Genomic DNA, 25,574 nt, shown 5'->3' on the forward strand with positions numbered 1-25,574 from the left:
ATTCTCATATTAAAAGATATATTATCTCATCTGATTACTAAAATTATAGCATGTCCTATTTTTTTAATTTTTGGGAATATTTTTTATGGAAAATAGTTAAATAAGATATTTGTTAAGATTTCAATGGTCCGAAAATATAATTTATATATATATATAGTCTATGAATCTAACAAGTGAATATTAAAAATGGTTCAAACCATCAAATGTTAAATTGTTTGTTTCACTTACAGCACTATTGAACAATAGTATATCATTACTTTAACACACATTATGCAACTAAAATGTTCCCGACACATAAAAATTCACCAAACAAAATTAACAAAATTTTCACCATATATCAATCAAAGGGATATGATTCTGCCAAAACAGTAACAAAATCTGTCAAAATAACTATTCCAACCAAAACACACACCAACAATACTAGTTTCCATGCAATGGCACAAGCCAATCAAACAAACACCTACAAAATCTCTTTAAACACATTATTCATAAATAGTATCAAACAACCTCTGTGTCAGTTCCATTTTTGTCTTTTTCATTGGTTGAAACCTCTTGTTCTTCTTTGATAACCTTTGATGGGTACTTAATAGCATTGAGTTGAACTTTTCTTAAAGCAGCTTTTCCAAGATCAACACCACACATATCAGATAACCTAACAAGGTAAAGCAAAACATCTGAAAGCTCTTCACCAAGATGAACCTTTTCCTCTTCTTTCCAATCTGGAAGCCCTTTTGCTACCTCACCTTTCCATTGAAATATTTCAGATAATTCTCCCACTTCACCCACCTGCATACACACCAAAAAATTTGATATATAATTCTCAAAATATGTTATTTAAATTGCGGACCACATCACGTGATGCGACCACGGTTGCAGTGACCACTAGGTGTGAAATCGAGTCATAATGATGCGGCTACATCGGGTAGCATTGCAGGCATTAAGCCACATTTAGACCATACCAGGATACATTTGGACCATATCAGGACACATTTGGACCATATCAGGACACATTTGGACCATATCAGGACATAATTGAACAGGACACATTTGGACCGTATCAGGACATAATTGGACAGGACACATTTGGACCATATCAGGACATATTTGGACCATATCAGGACACATTTGGACCGCATCATGCTGCATTCAAATCGCATTGAATTCAATAATATTTTTTTAATCACATAATAATTCATAACGCAACCGGTACCATATACGTTGCAGTTGCGGCTGCAATTTACAACACTGGCCATAGCAGCTTGTGCACAATGCTCAAAAAATTGTTTGTTGAAACAATATTTGTAACACTATCTCTCAGTCACAAGTTAAGGATTTCCCAAGCTTACAAGCAAAGACTAATTTCCGAAATATAGAATTTTAACAACAAATGAGTAAAACTATGATATCACCTTTTTTTCTTCCATAAAAACTGTATTTGTTATTTGAAGCAATAAGTTTAAGTATTTCTAGACCATATCAAATATTACATGTAATGATATAAAATTTTAAAATATATTACCCCAAATATTATTATGTACATACTCTATTATTATTTAACTCACTATTGCATCCTAGTAATTCACAAAATTTAAGGCAGAACATACGGCAAGGAAAAGAGGAGAAAAAAATAATGTATACATGGTTAATCTGTTATCTATTATCGGATAATAATTAAAAATGAATGGTGAATGACGGACGCACAATCTGTAAAAATTTATACTATCGGTACATACATCTTTTTCGGTCTAAATATTACAGGTCTTATACAGCATCAGAAAAAAAAAAGAATCTATTCTCAAAGTGTATTTTGGATTTTTGGGAGGTACAAAAAGGTGACAAAAGCTAGAATTTTTTTGACCATGACCATTACAAAAAGCCAACTTGCAAGGAGATAGAGATTAAAAAAAGACTAAGAATCTGTACCAATCCCATTCATTAGATTTGAACAAGTAAGGTCAAATTTCAACATGCATAAAGAAAAACAGCTTAAATTAAAATAATAATAATAAAATTGATTCTTCTTCCTCTATGAAGACAACCTTAAAAATAAAACAAATGGGTCTTCCTCAAAATAAAATGACATAAGAAAGAAATGGGTGTTCCTTAAAAAGAATGTATTGAAAGAAAGTTACCATAGCCAAAAGAAGGTTTCTTGGGCTGTGATACTGTTCCCAGTCTCTGTCCTTAGCAAACTTATCCATTATTTGTTTAAGCAGATCAAGGGTTACATGGCTTCCTTCTTCACTCATCTTAACACCCAAAACAAGAAGAATCAAAGAGAGAAAAATAAGAAGAGAAGTGAGAATAATTATTTGTTTCTTTGGAAGGAGCAAAATGAGTTGTTATATAGAGAGAACAAAAGTGAATGTGGGTTATTTATTTATTTATAAGTAAATTATAATAGAAATCACATATCTATTCTTTTATTATATCTATTCAAATCATTAAAATTATGATCTATTTTTTTATTTTTAGAAATATTTTTTTTTTGTAGAAAATTGTCAAATGATACATGTTATTATTTTAGTGATTGATGAGATAACTTATTTCATGTGAGATATTTTTTTTCTATATATATATACATTAATTACTTTGCACAAGAAATAAGTGTGATATTTTAAACAAAAAGATGAGTAATATAATTAAGTTAAACAAAATATAATATTATTGACAAATTCTAATAATATAAGAGTTTATGTCTCTTTAATATTTTTTGCATTGTTACAAAATGTATTAATAAATGTAAAAAAATATTACTTAAATCATTTTTATACTATACTGTAATAAACCAAAATAATAAATAATTATTGATTTATATACTATTTGGGTTGTTTTTCACAAAATATTATATTTTGTTTAACTTAATTATATTTATTATATTTTTATTTAAAACATTATATTTATCTCTTCTATATAGGTAGTCTGTATTATATATATATATATATATATATATATATATAAATTATGTAGAAAAATGAAATACGAGCTATGTAGTTCACTAAAACTGAATAGTAATTTTCTCTTTATTTATTTTCCAGTGAACAATTATATATTGTTATATGTAAGAGTTTAATATTGGAAAAATAAAAATGAAACCTGAATGTAGATTAAAACATATAAATAGTAATAAAATATGCTAAAAATATTTAGCCTACATTTTTTTATATTATAATCTTATCATAATCATTATTAGTATTATATAAATGTTATATTCATTAAATGTGATACAATAAGAAATTATAGGTCATGTGAGTTGTATAGTAAGGTCGGACCGTCAGACTATTATCTGCCCAAAATATGTTCACTTATCATCATCTGACAAAAAGTAGTGAGTGAAATTATAAAAATTATTTATTTCCTTTTTACATTTACACAAATCACCAGTAATTCCTAATTTATATTATTTATTACTCATGCAGAAGAGATAAATATAATTTTTTTTTAAAAATTTGTCATAAGTGTAATTAAGTTAAATAAAATATAATATATTGTGGAGACAAATCCAAATAGTATAAGAGTCAATGCGTATTCATTATTTTTGGTTCGTTGAAAAATAATAGAAGAGTGATTTAAACCACACCTCCTTATAATTATTGATGCATTTTCTAACAAACCAAGAATAATGAAGAAAAGTTGATTCTTGTGTTATTTGGATTTGTTTTTATGATATATCACATTTTGTTTAATTTAATTACACTTATCACTAGTTTTTTATTCAAAAGATTGCACACATCTTCCTTGCATATATAAATTAGATGTATTTTGTGTACCTACAAAATGGAGGGATAATTTTTATAATAATTTCGATAAAACTTATGGGATCTAAGTAGGACTAGCAATGAATCGAACAAATTCAGGTATTCGTTTTTAAACTCAACTCATTATTTAGCTCAATAAATTTGGTTCATGAACCAAATGAGCTGAACTTAAGTTGAAAATTGAGTATGTTAAATAAACAAGTTGAACTTCAGCTGAATATAGTTCGACTCGTTAGAATCATAAACTTAGTTGATATATATATAAACTAAATTTTTATATTCATTGTTATTATACCATGACTCATACATTATTTTTTTATGTTCATATTGTTATTATATATATAAGGTTAGATTTATATACCTCTACTAACACTCTTATTTTTCTCATATAGAATGTATGAGTATAATAAATTCAACACATAAACTCAATAGAAAATGTAGATTTAAGAAGATAACATGTGATAATTGATATGATATACATAAAACTTCTACAAGTTTCTCATTTTGTGTCTCTAATAATCATTATAGGGTTGTTGAATATATTTTTTATGTACTATTGTGTTTTATTCCTGGGTTGAGAAAGAGAGAAGATAAAAATAAGAAAGTATGTGAAAGAGTAATGTTTTATTGATGAAAAGATGAAAGTAATATGTAGAAGTTTCTATTGTTTATTAAGGAGAGGTTAAAATGCTAAAGATAGAATATGAATATTATGTCATGCAAGGTGATTACTACTTGTTTTGGCTTTATTAATAGTATAAATATAGATAATCATGTGCATTATTATTTTAAAAATAATTAATTATTTGAGTTGTCCAAATGAATCAATTCGAGTTGAGTTGAATAGTTTATGAACTTTAACTAAGCCGAACTCGAGTTTAAAAAATTCTTATCGAGCTGAACCAAACTGAGCTATGATTCAACTGAGTTTAACTTGTTTCAGCCCTAGGTGTCTATATAATTTATTCATTTAAAAAATATCACACACACTATCTTTGAATTCAATAATAGAATTAAGTATTTTGTCATAATATGATTCATGTTCTTTCACATGAATCAAGATATTGCACGTATTTTATTTTACATTTGAAAAAGGAAAATGTATACTTAAAATAGCATATTATTGATATGATTAATAGCATATTATTGATATGATTTGTTGTTTTAGGAATTCACATTATGCATTTATAATTTATGTATTTTTTGAAAGTGATTTTTATCTATAAATGGTAATAGAAAAGTCATTTTGATTTAATTACTTGAACTGGAATTATTATTTTTTTATAAAAATTAATAATTTATTTAAATTTAGCTTCATCATAATGATAAATAGTTCAATGTTATTTACATATTACAGCTATTTTATATAAATGTTTTATAAAGATTTAGAGTTCATTCATTAAGAAATGCAAATTAATGTGTATAATTCTGTTAAATAATTATATATAGTAAAGGGTGATATGCAAGAATTGTTATGGTGAGAAAGGAAATCAATTAGTATGAATTATTAACTTTATTTGAATCATTAAGATTAAAGAATGAATGTATATGACTTTTTAAGTCATCTTATCACTAATTAACTTTTAATTTTAATTACTCATATATATTGTATGAGCAAGATTTATTGTTCTCACAATTTTAATTAATTAAGTGAAAACAATTCATATATAAAATTTGTAAGAATAATAAATTTTAACTATACAACCATGCAACTATTAAGATTAAAAGTGAGTTAGTAATCACATGACTCTTAAAAATATTACTTGCATTTTAATTTTAATTTTAGTTGTTCAAATAAATTTACTAATTCATATTAATTAAAGTATCTCTCATACTAACAATTATTCTAAAAGTGATAATTTGAATGGTGCAAATAAGAGTTAAAAACAAATAGTTCTCGTTCTCTAAGAAACATACTTGGGTAGTTGGGCCATTAGCCTATTGTTTTACACTTAAAATCATAAGAGGCAGACATAACCACGCTTCCATTAAGTATCACAAGTGAGTTAAGATATTCTTCATTAGCAAATAGACAAATACATAGAATTATATATATCTCTATCTATACTTCTATACTATATATAAAGCCAAAACTTGAAATAATTTCCCTCATGGTATAATTTTCATTTCCTATATTGCCCTTAACATTATTTAATTTTTACAAAAACACTATATAATCCTAAGCAACTACCACCAATACATTAATTAACCACATATCTCACCTTAAATTAAACATTATCATAATCACACAAAAAATATAATATAAAGTACACCGAACACAACAAATACATTTTAATTCAAAAAATGAAATATATAAAAATTGAATATGTAGTATCACACAATATTCGTCGGCAGACACGAATTGCCTCTACACACTAGTTCTGAATATGACAGTAGATATATCATAAATATTGGAAGGATTATATTTTTTATTTACATTAAAGTCTATAAAAATATTATAAGTTATATTTTTTTTGCAAGTAACTATTATGAAATATTATTTTTTAAATTTTAAGTGGGAGTGAAATTTATTTCTATATAAATATAATATTACATTAATAAAAATGAAAAGTCCATTTTATTTTAACATCAACTGTTAATTTATCATTATTTTATTTTTATATATGTCAATATTATTACATTAAATATTTTTAACTTTAAAATTTAATTGTTCTTTTCTTTTTAATCAATTTTATGTTTGAAGCTCTTTTGTCAATGTTGACTAACTTGTACTATTGCATTATTATTATGAATATAATTACAATGTTTTTTTTATTGACCTACTAATAATTTAAAATATATTTATAGATATGTCAATCTTACCAAATGATAAAGTTTAATAGATAATTAAGAAGAAAAAATAATTTATAGTAACTACTTCTTAAACACACATTTAAAGGGTCTTTACCCATTGTTTCCTTTTACATTTCAAATAAAATACGATTAAGATATATTATAATTTTTTATTTGTATTGATAAAAGATATTTGTTAGCTGTATTTGTCATTCTTCATCAATACATAATAACCTCCCACTCTCAATTTATGCAAGTTGGAATGATTTACTGGTAAATCTAAAATGAGATTGGTCAATTCGTATAACGATTAACATTAAGGGAAACATTGATAATTATTAATGAAGATTTGTCAATATTAATGAATTGATATTAAGATTATAATTGATTTCATGAAGAACAATTAATAATATGAATAAAGATTGATCAATGTTTTTTTTTTTGCTGCATAAGGTTGAAAAGGGATCTGCTGCATACAATCTTAGTCACAAGTAAGTAAAAAGTTTTATATTATATTCATTATAAAGGATGGGAAGGGAATGATACAAGATCAATTTCAAAGAATTTTATTCATATAGTATATCTCAAGATTTAATTGTTGTTGTTGAAAAGTCTCACTGCATCAGCTATTTTAGATATTCAGGAAAAACTTATTCATCTCCTATATTTTATATGAAAATAATAAAGTAATTATTTTGGAAGTATCTTCTTAAGTGGTGTCAAATATTTGAGTTTTGAGTGTATTGTTGGACAAATAGTAATTAGGGAGCTCTAACTATTGGGAGTTCTATTATTATTGGGACACAAGAAGAATGAAGAGTTACAATTGAGACATAATGTCTTATATTAAAACTTTAAGATATTAATTCTATGAGTTTTTTCCACTTATGAATTATTTCACTTCTCTCCTTATATCCAATATAAGACTTTACACTTCAATAAACCTAACAAATATATATACAGATGCTATTGGGGAAAACTATCTTCTATGTTCTAACTCCTTTCCCTTCTATCATCTTGTCCCAAATGAAATGTTATACTTATTTTTTTCATTTGTTTTTCAATTCATAATATATTTTAAATTCACAATCTTTTACCACTAATGTGTGTCTAGTATAAGGAATAAAGAATGTGTTGTAGATTGAACACATTGATATTGAATATTGTCAAAGTACACTTGCTGCAATTCTTATGTAACTACCAAGATGAAGCCAAGAAGCTAGTTTGCAATACACAGAAATTGGGACCTCCCTTTTCATGTGTGTGTGTTTTGCTCTTTGAAATTTAGTTTTACCACTTTCTACAAATTAATAGAGTTCAAACAAATCACCCATGTGAATCTGAAATAGGCTAATATTTTGGGACCACTTTCATGTGCCAACTTGCATCTAAGGTTACACAATTTTCTAACTTGTGAATTTGAAAAAGCTAGACAAGATTTTCTCACAATCACTTTTGTTACAAATTGTTCTTACATAAAAAAATGCTAAATTATGTTGGTGCTTGTTACATACTCATTTTAGGAAGATAAATGGTAAGAGACCCAACTTTTGGGTATAGGAAAAAAAGTACTAAAATGAAGCATAGCATAAGTCTTGGAAATGGAATTGAAGTTTTTGGATAAGGCTACTACTCTAAAAGGAGTTTGTAAGCAAGTAAGAGTGTATCACCTTTAATTCGATAAAATTTGAAGAAATTTAGACTCGATAAACAATGTAAAAGTAGATACATCATTACTCGATAACTTTAAAATAACAAACTCGCTTTATAATAGCCATTTCCAAAGTTCAATTAAGGAGACTAAGAGTCTCTTTGCGAATTGAGTTTTGGAAGGAAATGAAGGCCTTGAGAGCCATCAAATACACTGGTGAGATGACTCTGAAGCTTTTCATTTCTTTTCATTCCCCTCCAAAACTGAACTCACGAACAGACCCTTAGAAAATAAAAACACGTTAGCTAGAACTCAAAATTACATTATGTTCTAATCTATAAATACTAATGACTATCATATACTATCTATGACAAATACATCTATAGTGATATGGACTATTAATTGGGTCATTTCCCTCTACAGGTACCTGCTCAGCTCTGCACTTATACTTGCAGCTTCTACATTCATTGTAAGTACAAGTTGGTGCTGTGGATCCAATCATCAATCTCCTAGAATTTCTCATTTTCCATGCCTCATTGATACCCTAAGATGTCACATATTTAAATGCATAAATTTAAGTGCACATGGAAAACATACAAAACAATTCAAATTGAGAATTCATGTGTTTGTCTCACCTGAAAACTTGGTTCTCTTATGGGTTTAGAGGATTGATATATCCACCCTTTTGTTTCAAATCCTGCAGCAATGAAAGTGATAAATTTTGGGTACATAAGAAACAAATTTTTAGAAAATAGTAACAGTAAAATTAATACATGCAAAGAAATTGAGCTTGGATTCAGTTAGTTTTTTTTATTACGACCAAGGTATCTCTCATCTTATGGGTAAGAGATTAATCTATTTCGGGTTGTGTGTCTGCCCCTTCAACAAATATCGCACACATGAATCAAATTCTTGACTCTTTGGTTATCATGAGAATCTAGTATGACCTTATACTACTAAACCAACGTCATGTTAGTTTCCGTTGTTAGTTAAATACAAAAAAATGTAGCACTTTAGAAAACTGAGAAAATTGGTTGTATTAAGAAACCCCCTGAGTATATTCTACATGAAGAAAATCATCCATAGAAGTTAAGCAGTGACATAATATTGAAGTTTAATTAAAACAATAAGAAGAACACAGAAGAAGGAAAATATGATAGAAGAAAGCTTAAGAAGGAAGATAGAATTTATTGAAATCCATAATAAATAATAATAAAAAAGTTCATATAGGATAACATAACATGACTATGACCTTGTATGACTTTAGCTGCAAGAATTAAGGTAAACAGTAGCAATAGTACTTTGGATAGTATAGTATTGCTCATTCTCTCCATATATGTGTTGCAATAACTATGAAGGGAAATGAGTATTGATGGTGAATATAGTTGAGAGAAAAATATGAGTTTGTATAAAGATAAAGAGGGAGAATTTAGAAGAGGTAGTGAAATATGAGGATTGAGTTGTGGTGAATTAATGACCACATGAGATAGACTCCAAAATCTGTACTGAGACAGAGGAACATGATCAAAGGTACATACTGCATGTAATGGCTAACTCTTGGGAGAATTCTAGATCCAGCAACCATAATTACTACTCTAGTCAATTGGATCCCTAGGTAGAACAAAAAGTTAAAAGTTCGATTCCTATAAGCGACACTTGGTAGGATGAGACCTGAACAAAATTAGTTCCTCCCATAGGGGTGATGAGATGCCCTTAATTATACTCGACAAAATATCCATTTAAGAATGTTAATAGCTTTGCCCTTATTATCAATGAAATGTATAGATCGAAATTGTATGTGTTTTTTACACTGTCAGCAAATCATCATCATTATGTGTTAACTATTATTGACTCTCAAATAAAAATAATATAAATCAACAGTGGATTATGGGCTATAGTGTAAAAAACATTAGGGTAGATTTTAAACTCATTCTCAATTGTATTTGATCATTTAAGATACTATTTCAACATAATAATTTATTTTTGTGCTATATGATATATCTCTTTTAACTTTATGTCTAATAATATCTCATTTTACTTATATAAAAGTCTGAATTTTATGCATTATAAATTCCAAAACAATTTTTTTTCATGGGCAAAAGATGTATATATTGTTTATACACTATTATTGTATCATCCACCATTGATGTTCAATCATTATTGACTTTTCAGAAAAAATAATACAAATAAATAATGAATAATATAGTAATTATATATAAATCTTTAAACCGTTAATAAATATTACACTTTTTTCATTACTAATTCACTAGAGTGAAGATAGTGATTGATTTGGTATTTAGGTAAAAGTGAAGTTATAGAGCAAAGAATCATTTTCAAAACCCATAGAAATGTAGACATGTCAACCACCAAAAAGAGCATCCAAGTATCCAACTCATCCCAATTATGGATGTGTCCTCATACCCCAAAGAGGCACCTTGAGTAAATATAAAAAACCATTTGGTCTTCAATTCTTTTTGTCAGTGTGGGGCAAGAGTTAAATGCTGTCATATCTTCAAAATATCAATGCTCAATTTTCAATAAACCAAAACAAGTCAACATCTTAGTAAAATAGTATTTGCTTAGGAATTTCTAGTAATGTCTGTCATATAAGTAAAAAAATACTTCTTACTGGTTGGAATTTCTTAAAATGCTTCCACTAATTATGTTTGTTCCGTCCAACTTCAAAAGGACACGTCATAATTGGGCAAAAATAAAAGTTGTTAACATAAAATCGGACAAGGTGAACATTTCCTAAGCTTCCTCAGGCTTTAACTGGGCAACTAGGCGATCCAAAAAGATGCCCTGTTAACTAGGTAGAGATGACAAAACAGCACAAGATCCACTTCTGATGCTTCCCTGCTATGCCATCTACAAATGGACCCTTGCTATAAGCCGCATGCTACTACTAGCTACTGTACATTAGTCATATGACAAGATGGATTTTTAGTACGACTGCTCATCTATTCCACAGAGTACGTACTTGCCAAACACACTTGACATGAGAAAAAAACTTTCACCTATCTAGAGCAGACCCGACAAGACATTTTATCGGTCGGGCCAACATCATCAACAAGGGAATATTCCCCTTATATCTCCACTATAGATAGGGGGTTTCTCCCTTAAGGAAGTTGACTTACACACTTATACTTACTACTCTCACACTTGTTTGCAATATATATCTTAATATTATTCTCTCAAATTCTTAATATCTTTCATATACTTACTTCATCGTCGGAAAACCTTTTCAGATACTCCCCCCGATATATTCAAACATCTCTCAGGTGAAACTAGAAGATTCCTCACCCGCTTTCGTTCATCCAAAGCCCACTTTCTCAATACTAAAGAACAATGTCTTTAAAAGATATAAGCTTTATTAGGTTGATCCTTCCATCACCAACCATTAATGAACAAATTGGTAGAAGTGAGTAAAATGTTAAATCTATCTTTTAAAGATTACACTATTTCAGTAATGTTTTGGAAATAGAAAGAGTGAGTGAGCTTTCTTCAAGCCCAGATTGGAAGAGAAGAAGAATTGAGAGAATTGTAACAAAGATTGAAAAAAGTATATAGTTCTATAACTATTCAATGAATCAATCAATTACAAAGTTTTTTCTTATACAAGTAACTTAACTAACTAAGTCACTAACTAACTCTATCTTCACACATGTGTCTAATTGTATTTCAATGCACACTTCACTATACTACATTAACTTATTGCTTTCTGGTGCAAGCTATGCTTGTTTTTGCTCTGCTTCTGATGCAACAAGCTTGATTTGCTTCTGTTTCTGTTTCTGATGTATTGAGCTTGCTTTCAACCTTTATGACTCATACCCTCACATGAAGCGAGTACATTTTTTATTCTATAATATGTGTTACTTATGCCAAAGATGTGATTGTTCAGAAAAATATTTAATAATTATATTTTGAGAAGGATCCGTTTACACTCAATTTAAGTTACATTAGTTACATTCAATCTCATTCATTATTTTCTTAAAATCCAACACACCAAATGAATGAAATTTAAAAGTTATTTAATAATTCAGAGATAAAATTGTGGTTTGACATAATGTTTAATTTTAATTTAGTCTCTCTCCATATAAATATTTAAAAAATTATTCACACGTACAATCAATAATATAAATAGGTCTTCGTCATTATCCAACTCTCTAAGTTGGTTGTACTAACATATTTAGTATAGTCCTTAGCTCATATTCATGGAACACACTTTTAATTTGATCCCTGTATGTGATGCATATTCTTTGTTAATTTAGTACTTATTGATCCAAAGTTTTTGAAGAAAATCCCAAAAAACATGTAATAATCAATTAATGACTATATAACCTTCGATATAATTAATTATGTTTTTTATTTGAAAAGTATGGTTTGCTATAATTAAAGAAAGTTAAATTTAATTATCTAGTTATCTTTTGTACAATAATTTTATTTTCTATTCATTTGTCTTTACATGCTTAGCTTCTACTTTGATTCATTTTAGGGTTTAGAAAGTTGATAAAAGGAGAATAAAATTATATGCAAACTAATTTACAAATGGTACGTTTGTTTTTAAAATGTTACATAACTTTCTAAAATTTCCCTTTTCTTAAGAATTAACCTGAATTTGTGTTACATGTACAAACTAAATTAAAAATATTTGTTACTTATAAGGACCAAATGAAGAGTTTTGTTGTTGAAAAGACAAAAATGTTTAAGAAAGAGAATGCTCAATACATTACAAATACAAAGGTGAAAACTAACAGCTTATGGGGTGTACGCATCTCTTGTTCCACACTTTATGTCACATGAATATATAATTGATCAGAAAAAATATATTTAAATTAAAATTTAATTACTAAATATTTTTCTAACCAATAATAAGTCTATGATATATGGAGTGACACAAAACGTGAGATAGAAAATGTGCTCTCCCTTATGGGATAGGCAAAGAAAATGTGCAAATTGACATTAAACTCTCAAAAGACTTATAACATCAAGATCCTCATTCTTAAAAATGATATTATTTCTTACTAACTAAATTGAGCAAACAAGACATCCAAATTAACAATTCTTACCTCATAACCTTGTGTGAGTCAAAGGGGAAGCAAACCATTTCTATGATGAGAAAACTAAATGTGTATATAAAACAATTAATATTTAGGCAAATTTCAAGTCTTCCCTCACATATTGGATATCACAATGTGATGTAAACCAAGGGGCGACTTATGATTTTTGGAGGCCATAATCTTGCAAAGAATTCATAGCATAGTTTGGTTTATTTTATTTGCATTGTTATTAATAAATGAGAATTTAATTCTCATGTAGTCTTATGATTTATGTTTAATTTTCATTCAAGTATTTTAGTATTTAATTTGATGTATTTTGGGATAGGGAAATTATTTATTTCCTTGTAATTTGGCCTAGGAGTGACTAAGTGGTATAACATAAACAAGGTGACATGACAATAGGAACAATGTAAGAGCACAAGATAGCACAACTACAAATATGAAGTGCAAAGCTTAAAAGATAAATAGGGAGATTTATTCAATTTTCTTGGCCAAATCGAATTGGTTTAATCAACATATGGTTACTCCTTGTGATAAGGCGATGCACATATTAAGGAGATGATAAGAGGCTGATTGGAACAAGTCAATGCTCTACTTGGCTTTCAATTTCAGAACCAACTTGTGACTATACTGAAGGGATGAAGAGAAGATGATCAAGTCCACTCAAGCAAGAAAATTCTATGATTAATTCGGCCTCTTGAGCTTGTGGCGTCTCCATCTTCATATCTTTTCCATCTTTCTCCACAAATTTTTTCTAAAATTGTCCTAAAAATCTCTATCAATACCAACACCGAATTCTTATTTATAAAGCTCTTAAATTCAAGCTAAAATGATCCTACAATCAAAGACATCCCATAGAAGTTGTCATCACAATGTATTAGAAGTCAATAAGACGTTTTCTTTTTCATTTGGGATGCAACACCATCAAATATTCCACTAAATCTTTGGATGACTCAATTAATAACAATTGCATGTGAGGATTATTGATTTTTTTTTGTAAATGGGAGACAAAATTAAAAATATGTGTACATATAAGAATCAAATATTTAGTCTAACAAAAATTAAAAATTAATGTTGAAAATAAATTTTAAAATTTAATATATTAAATATATGAATTTCAATATATAGTTATAATATTTCAATCCTAAAGTAATATTTTTAAATAGAATTTTTAAGAAATTAAACCAAAAAGTTAATATCATTCTTTAAGTGGCGACCAAACATATGAACGAAAATCTTCTCTTCCCTTTTCCTTATTTTCACCCATGCTTGTGCAGCCATTAAAAACATGACAACTAATAAAAATACAGTAAAATACTAATTCGATCATCTAATTTTTTTGTTGCTTTTAAGTTACTCTTATAAGTTTGTTTTATTTCAAATTGATTTTTAACTTATTTTATGTTTTCAAATCATACCTTTAAGCTATTTATTATGCTTTCAAACGAATCTTAACTAATAATGAAATTCAAATTCTAATTGATATAATTTTAGAAAAATAAAAATAAGATTTTGTAATTGTTTTCGTGTTAAACTCAATAATATAAAATTGTAGAATTTAGTGAAAATTCAGAGTTGTGAAAAAACATATTAATAGGATGAAAATGAACAAAATAATGATAATTAAAATAACTAAATTGATAATAAAAATATCTTAAACCACCAATTTAATAATTCACCTTTTTTGTTTGTTTTGCCAAGATACCCACCCATTTCTTCCAAATTCCAATCTAACCCCACTTTCATATTGATTTTGGTTTACTCTACGTGTATCCTGTGCCACCATTACCTTCCCTCAATTCCATTCCAAGCTAAGCTCTTTTTCCCCTCTTCACAAAATGAACAGGTATCTTTGCTTTTCATCCTTTTAAGATCATTCAATTCTCTTTCTTTCTCAAAATGAATTTTTGGGTATAACCCAGATGAAAATTTGTTAAGATTTTAATGGGTTTTTATTCTTTTTTAATTTGTAATTTTATATCTTCTTGTTATTGGATTATAGAGTGATAAAGAAGACTATTTCAAATGTCTGTGCACTGAAAATTCCGAGGAAGTCTTTTTGTACTGAGGTTGTCAAAACTGCTGGGCAAGTTTCCAATGTAAGGAAAATAATAACCATATCTCATATCAATTATCATTTTTTTGTTATTTTCTTTTATTTCAATGTAAAAATAGATGTGATTGTTGCGTTGGATGAGTGAATATACTTACCGACATGATAGGATTCAGAATGAATGTATTAGATAGAAAGTTGAGGGAATTTTAAAATTGTTGGCGGGATTTTGGTGTAAGTGGTTTAGGCATGTGTGGAGAAGAATCAAAATCCAATAGTTAGAGATAGAGGGAAACGGAGACAAACTATAGCAGAACCATTAATAGGATTTAGATTTAGGGTGTGTTTGGTTTTCCGTTCGGAACCCCTGTAATCGTTTTTGAAGAGTAAGCGTGGTCTGAAATTTGTGTGAACATGTTTGGGAATTTTATAGATGGAGCCTTTACAATCACATTTGGAGGAAGTGAGAAATCATAGCTTTTGCATTTGGTTGAAACTTTTACAATAAAATTTCCTACCAAACTTGATTTTAGAATAAAACATCCAAACATGAACCACTTCACTTCAAACTCAATTTTGATAGAAATCAAGTTTAGAAAGTCAAGTTCATTCAAAATCACATAAACATAATTGATGATTAGGTATTATACTATTATGACACCTTTGATCTATGTAGTCGACCTCAACTAGTGGGAAATACTTGGTTGTTATTAATATCCTTAAGTTTCGACATACTAGCTTAGAGTTTTTCCTCATAACTATATTTTATGAGTTAAGTTGTAACAAGTAGGCCTCGTTGATACTATATTAAGAGTTTATGAATATGACTATGTTTGATTTGAAAGAGCAAGTTGTGAATAAGTATTTTTGCAATGGAATCCTGAGAACATAGATTATGGAAAATTTCAAAGTTAAGTGACCTTGTTTCCAACTTTAAAATATATACTCAGAGCTCCTAAACTGGCCATTTTGCATGGATATACTGAAGGTTGTAATTTATAACCACAATGATATCTCTCTGTAAGATCACTCTACAGCTTTTCTCTACTGATTTGTGGTAGATTATAGGCTTTTAATGTATTTTTAATTTCTGATCTTTACTTTTTGTTGTTGTAGTTTACTCATATTACGTTGAGTTGATAAATGAGATTATTGTGATTAATTGCTCGCTGCTCAGCTTCTTCTTAATCATTGTCCATTCTCCATTGTCTTCGTTTCTTCCATACTCTTTTTGTGTCTTTGCGCATTTCATATTATTATACTAGTGTCCTCTTTTAAGAATATAATGATTTGCCAATGGAATAGCAAATGAAAATTGCACAGTTGACATTCTTGAAAATTTGTAGGAGCATGAGAAGAAGCAGGCAACAATTAGCAATAATCTTCCACAATATGATGTTGCCATTGTTGGCGGAGGCATGGTTGGCATGGCTCTAGCTTGTTTCTTGGGTAGGTAATAATCTTCTTGTGTGTTCGTTTTGGGAATCATCGGTAGGGATTGTTGTAGGTTTTCTTCAGCCAACAACTTTAGTTAATCATGCCTTTACTAGAGTTTAATATTTTGTCAATCTGCTCCTATTTACCCCTTTCTTCTAGGACACCAAACCAGAGAATTGTCTCACTTTTTAGTTTTTATTTGTGGTGAACTGATCTCTGATCCCAATCCATAAAATTTTAATTGAAGATTTCGGGAAATTAAAATCCTTGAGAGTCTGTTTCATTATGATGACATAGTTTAATTTGCATTCTACCTACTTGGATACTGTCCTTCAGCATTTTATATAGCCTTCTAAGAGTAAGACCAGTTTTTGTATACTCCAACCCACACAATGTGCTCTGCTAGGATGGCTGTCGTCACTGCATTTTTTTTTTAAAAACTGGACTATGCTGTCGGCTATTTCATTCATTATGAACAAATTATTAAACTTTTGCTGTTTCCATGATCTCTACTTATAAATCATAATTAAATTTTCTTCTTACAAGATTGCAGAAAAAATAATAAAATGAATGGTTAGGTTTGTGAACGGTATCTCAGTGTGGCTCAATCATCCTAAAAGTTTGTTATTTGATACTCATGATGGTAACTTCAATTTTATCAAAGAGAGCCTTGGAGTTTGTTTTGAACAGTTACACAATTGATTTAAAATCATTTAAAAAGCTATGGCTCTATCCCCATTCAATTGTAATTCAGGAGTCTACTTTGAAATTTGCAAGTATAAGTTGCAAATATTTATGAGCAATTTGTGTTTTTGGTCCCACTTTTCAATATATATTTTTTTTCATTACTCACGTCTCTGCTTGCGATGCCTATTAGTCTGAAGGTTATCAATGATAGTGAAAAATAACTAAATAAGACGCTTATGTTGAAAATAAATAGTTGCCTAATTTTTTAGGATGGTGCTGAAGATTATTGCTTATGTTGCATGAAACTTTTGAAGATACTAATCTGGCGAGTTATTTTCTTAATGATTTTGTTCTTCCAGCAAGTACGCCATTGACGAAGCAGTTGAGTGTTGCAATTATTGATAGCAATCCTGCTCTGGGTAGTGGCTTGTGCATCAAGAAGGATGACCCCCCGGATCCAAGAGTCAGTACAATAACTCCCACCTCTATATCTTTTCTCCAAGGTATCCGGTTATTTAGATTTGTTTATTGAAAATATTGTGGTTTCATTTTGAAATTCTTTCTCTCTAGGATAGATAAAGCAACATAATTCGGTAGAAAAGGGGGGAATGCAATTATTCAGAGGATAAGCTATCGGGCAAAACAGATTATACAAGGTTGTAAGAGAAATATGGGGGAAAATTAAGAATATAGCATGGCTATTGCTGAGTCCCTCTACATGCTAGAAATGGCATGGCAACTCCACTAAAACAGCCATGAATATAAAACCAAAGAGAAGCTATAGTCAATTATTCATGATCCTGTTCCACATCAAGTTTGTGTCAAAAGAGTCACCCTTAAGGATTAGGGCATTCCTTTTTGGCCAAATGCACCATAGAAATGTCTAAACTTAAACTATAGAGCACATATTTTATAATTTTTTTTCCTTTGTTCTTACCACAAACTTTGTCGGAAACCATTAAAAACTGCTGCCGAGTATAAGGGATCAAGGAGAAAGTTGTTACCAGCAAATGGCTCATTGCTATAGAGACATATCATAACATAACTAATCGAAAAACACAGTGCTTATTAAAGCAACAATATATTTAATACCATTCATTCAAAATGACAAAAAAAATATAATTCTGCATAATCTATAACCATTAAACAAATTCTGATTATGACATCTATGAAATTGAACATTCAACTTTCGACACTGAAACCATAATTGTCGATTCTTGAAAGGGTGTTGGATTGTGCACATTGTTTTCCTAATTGCTAAGGGAGATAAGTAGCATTCATTGTCCTTGTTATACTTAAGTTCACAAAGGTCATATTGGATTATTTGTGCGCAACTATGTGCATATGTGAGTTGAGTCTTCCATCCTCAGACAAAAAATGGACGAAAAATACATAACATTCTCTGTGATCTTGGCTTACAACAGTTACACTACATATAAACTTGATTTGTCATGACACTTCATGCAATATAGTCTCCTCTATTACACAGTCCATCACTTCACTTTAAGCCAATATCACTGTCAACTACTCAACTTATCATGGCCAAAAAGTTGGCCTGCCCACAATAATTTTTTGCCCTGACCCTGTCTTGTAGTGGTTTACTTTTCAAGATTTTAGGAAATGGAAGCAATTAGAACTTGGTTGGGAATGGTGAGTGGCCTTGTTTCAACATTGAAATTTTCCTTTGTTGAGTTTAAATTCTTCGCTTCAGTTACATGAATGGAACTGAAGTACCAAAGATACTAGGATTTGTGCTTGTGATAGGGGGATGGAAACATGCTTCACTTCATGACTCCTAATACCTGGTTTATTTCCAGATGCTGGTGCTTGGAAATATGTTGAGCAAAATAGACATGCATATTTTGATAAAATGCAGGTATTTCCTCTCTCCCCAACCCCACCCATTATAGTGATTTAAAAATATTGCTTATTTTATGTTGAATATGCAAAGCTGTTTGGAACTTTTATCCCACAAATAGTGAAGTTTAACTGAATGTTGTGCACTTACACACTATTTCTTGATGTGTATACTTGTATGATTTTTGCTAGGAAGAATACTCCAAAAATAGGAAACTGTTGGTTTCATATGCAAATCTGACACAAACATGTATCTGTATCCAAAAAGAATTTCTTATTTTTTTAATTTGTTTACCCTTTAAAACTCAGATGTGGTGAAAATGGGCTATATACAGCTGAAACCAAAGATATGCTACATTTGACCTTTTTTTTTTAAAATTTAAATAATAGTTTAATTTCTTACCCGTTTTTTAATGACCAAAACCACCCTTTTGTTCGCGATGGGTTCTCTTGGGATAACTGGTGACCTGCACCGACTTGGGTTCTCTTCTCTTTTGTGTGGCTATCTTGGGTGCTCTACTCAGTGTTCGCTCTTCACTCCTCAACTGTTGCAGCTCTCTATTTCATTACATCCCTGACATGCATCCCAAGTCCCAACTATTGTAGCCTTATGTTTAACCTGCATCAAGTATGAGCATGAAACATAATTTATAATAGTATCATGGCATCCCTCGATCCCATGTAGCCGACCGCACCTAGTGAGATCCCTCTGTTAATGACTGCTCCATTGTAAAAAAAAAATAGAACAGTTGGGGAAGAAGGTTCAAGTGCTGTGTCTAACTCTACCGTGACCAATAACTTTACTTCTTTAGAATTTCAAGATGATCATGTTTCACTTTGAACATTGGTTATGAATTATGATAAAGGAAAAGATAGTAGATATGGGTGGCAGTAAGCTTTGGAGTCATAATATTTGCGAAAATGGGGCAGAAGATAGAGGTGAAAGCACATTTTCTTAGAATTTGTGTTCCCAGCGTTGCTATTTCTCCTAAAGTTACTGTGGGATATTTGGGTATTTAAACGACTTTGTGAAGATTCTAAGAACAAATTAAAGCCTGTGAATGTTCCACTACCAGCTCAGAGTATGCCTCCAACCCAATTAATCTTGCGATAGAAAAAGGAAAAGAAAAGTGTGCAATAATCTATAAAAAGCTTTTAGTGTTGAGGATAGGAATCATAGAATGTTTTATTTTGTTAGCTTATCATTCCATCATGCTAAATTTGTTATGTTAGTTCACACATTTGCTTCTAACAACAATATCAGTGGTTTTCTTCCACCTAGAATGTATTGAAGAAAAAACCAGTCTTTAACTGCTAGAATGGTCTCATATCGAGATGTTTCTTCAACCTATCAAATATTTATGTATTGTAAAAGGAGTTACATTTGTTGCTGATGGATTGGCAGATGTAGAAAGAAGGCCTTTGATAATTTTCATGGCCATATCTTGCAGATAGCTTGTAAATTTGAAGGCTATAGGTTCCAAGGAGAATAAGTTCTCAATGCACTATTACTAGGCGGAAGAAAACCACTAATATTATGGTTAGCAGCAAATGAATAAGAACTAGCATAATGTGCATTTCTAGCGAGATGGACTATAAGCCAACCGAATGAAACATTCTTTCTATCTCTGCTCTAAAGATGATTCTTATCCTCAACATTAAAATATTTTTCTATATTGCCTCCCTTCTTTTTATGGTAAGGTTAGTGGGACTGGGAGCAACCTTACGGTCGGCAGTGAAACATTCTTAGGCTTTAACCTGATTTCAGCATCTTCATGAATTCTTTATACATTACCCAAATATTTTGGGTAACTTTTGGAGAAATAGCAACTCCAGTACCAGAAATTCTAAGCACGCTTTTCAAGTTTGAACTTTTGACCACTATTACACAAAAATTACAACTCCAAAGCTTATTGCCATTCTCATCTGCTATATTTTCCTTTATCTTAGAAAACACTGGAAGTGGAGCACAATCATCTTGAAGTTCTAAAGCAACAAAGTTATTGATAACACTAGAATTAGACCCAACACTTGAACTTCCTTCCCCAACTTTTCTAACCGTTTTTTCTACAAATGGTTCTGGGAATAACAAGGTACTGGAGAGTCTGACTCACAAAATTGAGGGATGTGTGAGAGAGAACCAAACTCCCAGTTGATGAAGGTTGCAACGACTGGGATGTGGGCGAAATAGAGGGTTGCAACAGTTATAGGTCAGGTCACACCCACAATAAAATATATGAAATTACTATAAGATTAACATGAAAGCACAAATCTTATTTGGAAGATAGAAAAATGTCTTAAAAGTTTGTATGGGTCGTTGTAAACATAATAAATTTCTAATATTTATCCAACCTTTTTGTTTGATAGGCAAACATTGTTTTTAAGTGGAGGAAGCTGAGAGCACACTCCCTAGGATTTGAACTCAGACACTCATACTTCATGTCCCATAGCTCTGCCAATTGAGCTGACTCTTGGGGGCTAATATTTATCCAAATATTGTGATATTTTCATTCATAATGGTATAAAAAATCAATAAGTAAAAATTACAAATTGTAAGACACATACTATTTTAAAGTATCCAAGCTTCATTGGTGTGAAGTGTTCCGTGTGTGCGACTGCACCTAGCAGGATATGGTTTTCATTGTTGTTGGTTGTAATAGTTTATCAATTACCCAATTTTAGCATCTTAGTTCACTTACACAAGTGCCCTTTTTGTGCTTCTTGCCTTAATGCAATAAACTCCTTGTGCCTTATGGATTCTCTTTCTTCATTTGACTGTATTGTTTAATTCATTGTTCAAAATTTCAAGAATTCTTTTGTATCTCTCTGCAGGTATGGGATTATACTGGTATGGGGTATGCTAAATATGGTGCAAGAGATGTAAATAAAGAGTATCTCGGGTAAGTGTAGAGTAGACATATCTTATGCTGATGTAGACCACTCAGAAAAACAGCTCTTGTATTGCTAACTGCAAAATCTTGATCATTCAGGTGTGTGGCGGAGAATAAAGTTCTTCACAGTGCCTTATTGTCTTGCATAAAGGTATAAATTCACATTTTTGTCTGTGATATGAAGTACCTAATTGTTTGGTTAGTAATTTAATTATAAGCTTTCAGCTCTTTGGAAAATGTCCCTACTCGTAACTTTTTATGTTATTCATAATTTGAAGCTGTTAGGAGGATTGCTTACCCTCTATTCTGTAATTCTCTTCTCCTCTAAAACATTAGTCTTACGTCAATAATGATGCGTTTTCCGCTTAGCTAAAATGGATTTCATCAACCGTGAAGTCTCCGGGTTTCATGCTTACTAAAACACACTCTGAATAGTAAGCATGCTAATTCTAGATTTAGTGTGAAATGGGAGAGATATACTGCTGCCTATGTCCTTCTATGTGGTAGAATTTGTGAACAATTTGCTTCAATGGTTTCACATTTATGTTTTGAAAGCCAGGACAATAAAGTCACTGAATCTATCTGTATCTATCTTGACTGCTTCAGTGGTTTTTCAGTAGAATACTTGTCAAGCTCTTCATTATTTAAGTAGAATTTGTTATTCTAATGCATGATGCTTGCATTGCATTGACAACCACAATCTTCTTGGCAGGATTCTGATTTTAAGAAAACAATCTATCCGTTGAAGTTAACTTCAATGACGTTAAATCCAAGCTCTATGTCAATGGTGGATGAAAGTGTGGCATCCAGAGAATCATCTGCCCAAGGTTCAAGTGCAAAACTGCAACTTAGTGATGGCAGTAGCATATATGCAAAGTTGGTGGTAATTTAAACTTAGCTTATGAATGGATTACATTGCAATGCTATAAATACCGACCAAATTCTGCTAGTTTACATTTCTGAGACAAGTAGCAGCTATCGTATCGTTCTAATAATTCAAAATGCAACGATTAGAGTCTAATCATAGATCATTGTTTTCAAGGTTGGTGCTGATGGAGGTAAATCACGTGTTCGGGAATTAGGAGGATTCAAAACAACTGGTTGGAATTACTCTCAGAATGCAATCATCTGCACAGTAGAGCATGCTTCTGAAAACCGATGTGCATGGCAACGATTTCTACCTTCAGGTCCAATTGCACTTCTACCCGTGGGTGATAATTTTAGCAATATTGTTTGGACCATGAACCCACCAGAGTCGGACAATCGAAAATCAATTACCGAGGAAGCTTTTCTGAAGGATATAAATTCTGCCCTAGATTATGGATATGGACTTCATCCTTCGTCAAGTTTATCAGGAAACCGAGACATACTTTCTTGGTTTAAAATGAATCAAACATCATCAGCTGATGAATTCTTTGAAATTCCTCCTAAAGTAGTAAGATTGGCATCTCAAAGAATGGTGTTCCCTCTGTCTTTAAGGCATGCCAATTCCTATGCATCGAAACGTGTGGTTCTTATCGGAGACGCAGCCCACACTGTCCATCCTCTTGCTGGTCAAGGAGTTAATTTGGGCTTTGGAGATGCATTCTCTCTTTCAAAAATTATTGCAGAAGGAATTGCTCTAGGCACTGATATCGGAGAGGTATGTTATGTTTCCAATGTTATTATGATGGCATATATAAAAAGATCAAATGCTGGCATACTTCATTTGTCACACTGTATGCTCTAAATGGCATATATCTATCCACCCCACTAGGTGGGACTCTCTAGTAGGGCTGGAAACGAGCCGAACCGAGTTGAACTAGAGTTAAATTATTTTTTAGCTCAAGTTTGGCTTGATTAAAGTTGATGAACTGTTTGGTTCAGTTCGAATTGGTTCATTTGGACAATTCAAATAATTAATTCATTTTTTAGAATACTACAAAAAGTTATATATAAAATATAACATTGTTTATATATATAATAACAATAAACATAAAAAATAATGCATGGGTCATATAATAAAAATAAAAAATAAAAAATAGTTATATATATATCGAGCTAGCTCATGAACATAATGAGTCGAATTGTATCTTGCTCAAGTTTGACTCATTTGGTTCATGAATCAAGTTTATCGAGCTAAATAACTAGTTGAGTTTTGAACAAATACCAAGTTGGTTCGGTTCATTGTCAGCCCTAGGTGGGATTCTCGTACACTGCTCTTTGTTATATAACTAATAAATTTTTAGAGGACAATTCTATATACACCCGAAAATCACCATTAACATCCAGACAAATGGACCATCAATCATTGTACATAGCCAGTCCATTTGTCTGGCTGTGAATACTGATTATTCAGGTGTCGATAGAATTGCCCATTTTTTGGACAAGAGAGGAAAATGATTCTTTCTTGTTTCGGTTGCTCTATAGGTAAATTTGTTAAAGAAGTATGAAGCAGAAAGGAAACCAGCAAATATTACTATGATGGCTATCCTTGAAACCTTCCAAAAAGCTTATTCAATTGATTTTGGACCTTTTAATTTTCTTCGAGCTGCAGCCTTCAGTGGAGCAAACTATATATCACCACTCAAAAGAAGTATCATTTCCTATGCTTCAGGGGAACAGAAATTGCCTCTTTTCTTATGAACACAGAAACATGTTTGATGAAAACCATTTCACACTTAATCCCTTTTCTTCTTCTTATTGCCACACTGGATCAAAATAACTAATGTTCTTTAGATAAAGATAAAGATAAGAGAATAAAGTAAGTTATCTCATTTAACCATTAAAATCACAAGTCTTATTTTGGTATAAAATGGTTAAATAGAATACATGTCATGATTTTAGTGGGTGGAGTAGATAACTTATTTCCTAATATAAAGAAATATTTTATTCTCTAAAGATAATAGACATGTTAATTTTTCTACCCTGTAAAGTTGTTTGTGCAACAAACTTAATCAATTTTATTTGACTCACTTTTAATAGAGTGTTGACACTTAGAATGGAACTCTTATAGACAGTTAATATCAGAGTGTTAAAGTTGGAAAATATTTATGTTTAGGTTTAAATGGAGACATTTATGTTTTTAGTCTAGTGGTTTAAGGTTAACATTGAATTCCCAAATATCTTATGATGCCAAAGGTTAAATATTTAATTTTTTAGAGCGACATTTGTTGGAGGACATCTAGAGGCAAATGTACAATACACTCATATGCATACCCTAATATTTATGCACCATTGGTTATACAAAATTGCATCATTATCACTCATTTTCATATTCTAATATATTAAGGGCAACTAAATTAGTATTATTAAATTCGCATCAGTTATTGACTTGGTCATATTATTGAACTATTTAAATTGATATACATCAAAAGTTCTAAAAAAATTATATTATTATTTAATAAT

The 25,574-nt window shown here is 30.3% G+C and overlaps 3 protein-coding genes across 4 annotated transcripts; 1 reads left to right on the forward strand and 2 right to left on the reverse strand.

Annotated features, from left to right (window-relative positions):
- Window positions 353–2,354, reverse strand: LOC109352748 (dCTP pyrophosphatase 1-like). The gene is made up of 2 exons (XM_019594938.1): window positions 2,133–2,354; window positions 353–786 (listed from the first exon to the last, which is right to left on the reverse strand). The coding sequence occupies exons 1-2, from the start codon at window positions 2,247–2,249 to the stop codon at window positions 499–501; spliced, it is 405 nt and encodes a 134-aa protein (XP_019450483.1). The 5' UTR covers window positions 2,250–2,354; the 3' UTR covers window positions 353–498.
- On the reverse strand, window positions 8,087–9,746 carry LOC109352703 (EPIDERMAL PATTERNING FACTOR-like protein 9). Its single transcript, XM_019594878.1, has 3 exons — window positions 9,455–9,746; window positions 8,838–8,899; window positions 8,087–8,746 (listed from the first exon to the last, which is right to left on the reverse strand). The coding sequence occupies exons 1-3, from the start codon at window positions 9,534–9,536 to the stop codon at window positions 8,564–8,566; spliced, it is 327 nt and encodes a 108-aa protein (XP_019450423.1). The 5' UTR covers window positions 9,537–9,746; the 3' UTR covers window positions 8,087–8,563.
- On the forward strand, window positions 14,981–25,195 carry LOC109352513 (ubiquinone biosynthesis monooxygenase COQ6, mitochondrial-like). Of its 2 annotated transcripts, XR_002108364.1 has the most exons (11): window positions 14,981–15,108; window positions 15,265–15,361; window positions 16,662–16,764; window positions 17,799–17,942; window positions 19,257–19,315; window positions 22,129–22,196; window positions 22,287–22,338; window positions 22,900–23,070; window positions 23,230–23,829; window positions 24,597–24,911; window positions 25,069–25,195. XR_002108364.1 is itself a non-coding variant. In XM_019594524.1 (10 exons), the coding sequence occupies exons 1-10, from the start codon at window positions 15,101–15,103 to the stop codon at window positions 24,810–24,812; spliced, it is 1,518 nt and encodes a 505-aa protein (XP_019450069.1). In that variant the 5' UTR covers window positions 14,981–15,100; the 3' UTR covers window positions 24,813–24,924. The 2 variants fall into 2 exon arrangements, 1 of the variants encoding a protein (XP_019450069.1); XM_019594524.1 differs by lacking the exon at window positions 25,069–25,195 and having other exon boundaries at window positions 24,597–24,924.

The sequence above is a fragment of the Lupinus angustifolius genome, chromosome LG07 (genome assembly GCF_001865875.1).
Source record: "Lupinus angustifolius cultivar Tanjil chromosome LG07, LupAngTanjil_v1.0, whole genome shotgun sequence".
NCBI lineage: Eukaryota > Viridiplantae > Streptophyta > Magnoliopsida > Fabales > Fabaceae > Lupinus > Lupinus angustifolius.

Bases quoted from the DNA above. Each gene is read 5' to 3' on its own strand.
- LOC109352748 (XM_019594938.1), bottom strand. From the start codon at position 2,249: ATGAGTGAAGAAGGAAGCCATGTAACCCTTGATCTGCTTAAACAAATA. The intron at 787-2,132 runs GTAACTTTCTTT...GTGTGTATGCAG, and splicing joins GAAACCTTCTTTTGGCTATG to GTGGGTGAAGTGGGAGAATT.
- LOC109352703 (XM_019594878.1), bottom strand. From the start codon at position 9,536: ATGGAGAGAATGAGCAATACTATACTATCCAAAGTACTATTGCTACTG. The intron at 8,900-9,454 runs GTCATAGTCATG...TCATTGCTGCAG, and splicing joins TGCAGCTAAAGTCATACAAG to GATTTGAAACAAAAGGGTGG. The intron at 8,747-8,837 runs GTGAGACAAACA...GTGACATCTTAG, and splicing joins TAAGAGAACCAAGTTTTCAG to GGTATCAATGAGGCATGGAA.
- LOC109352513 (XM_019594524.1), top strand. The intron at 15,362-16,661 runs GTAAGGAAAATA...GAAAATTTGTAG, and splicing joins CTGCTGGGCAAGTTTCCAAT to GAGCATGAGAAGAAGCAGGC. The intron at 16,765-17,798 runs GTAGGTAATAAT...TTGTTCTTCCAG, and splicing joins GGCTCTAGCTTGTTTCTTGG to CAAGTACGCCATTGACGAAG.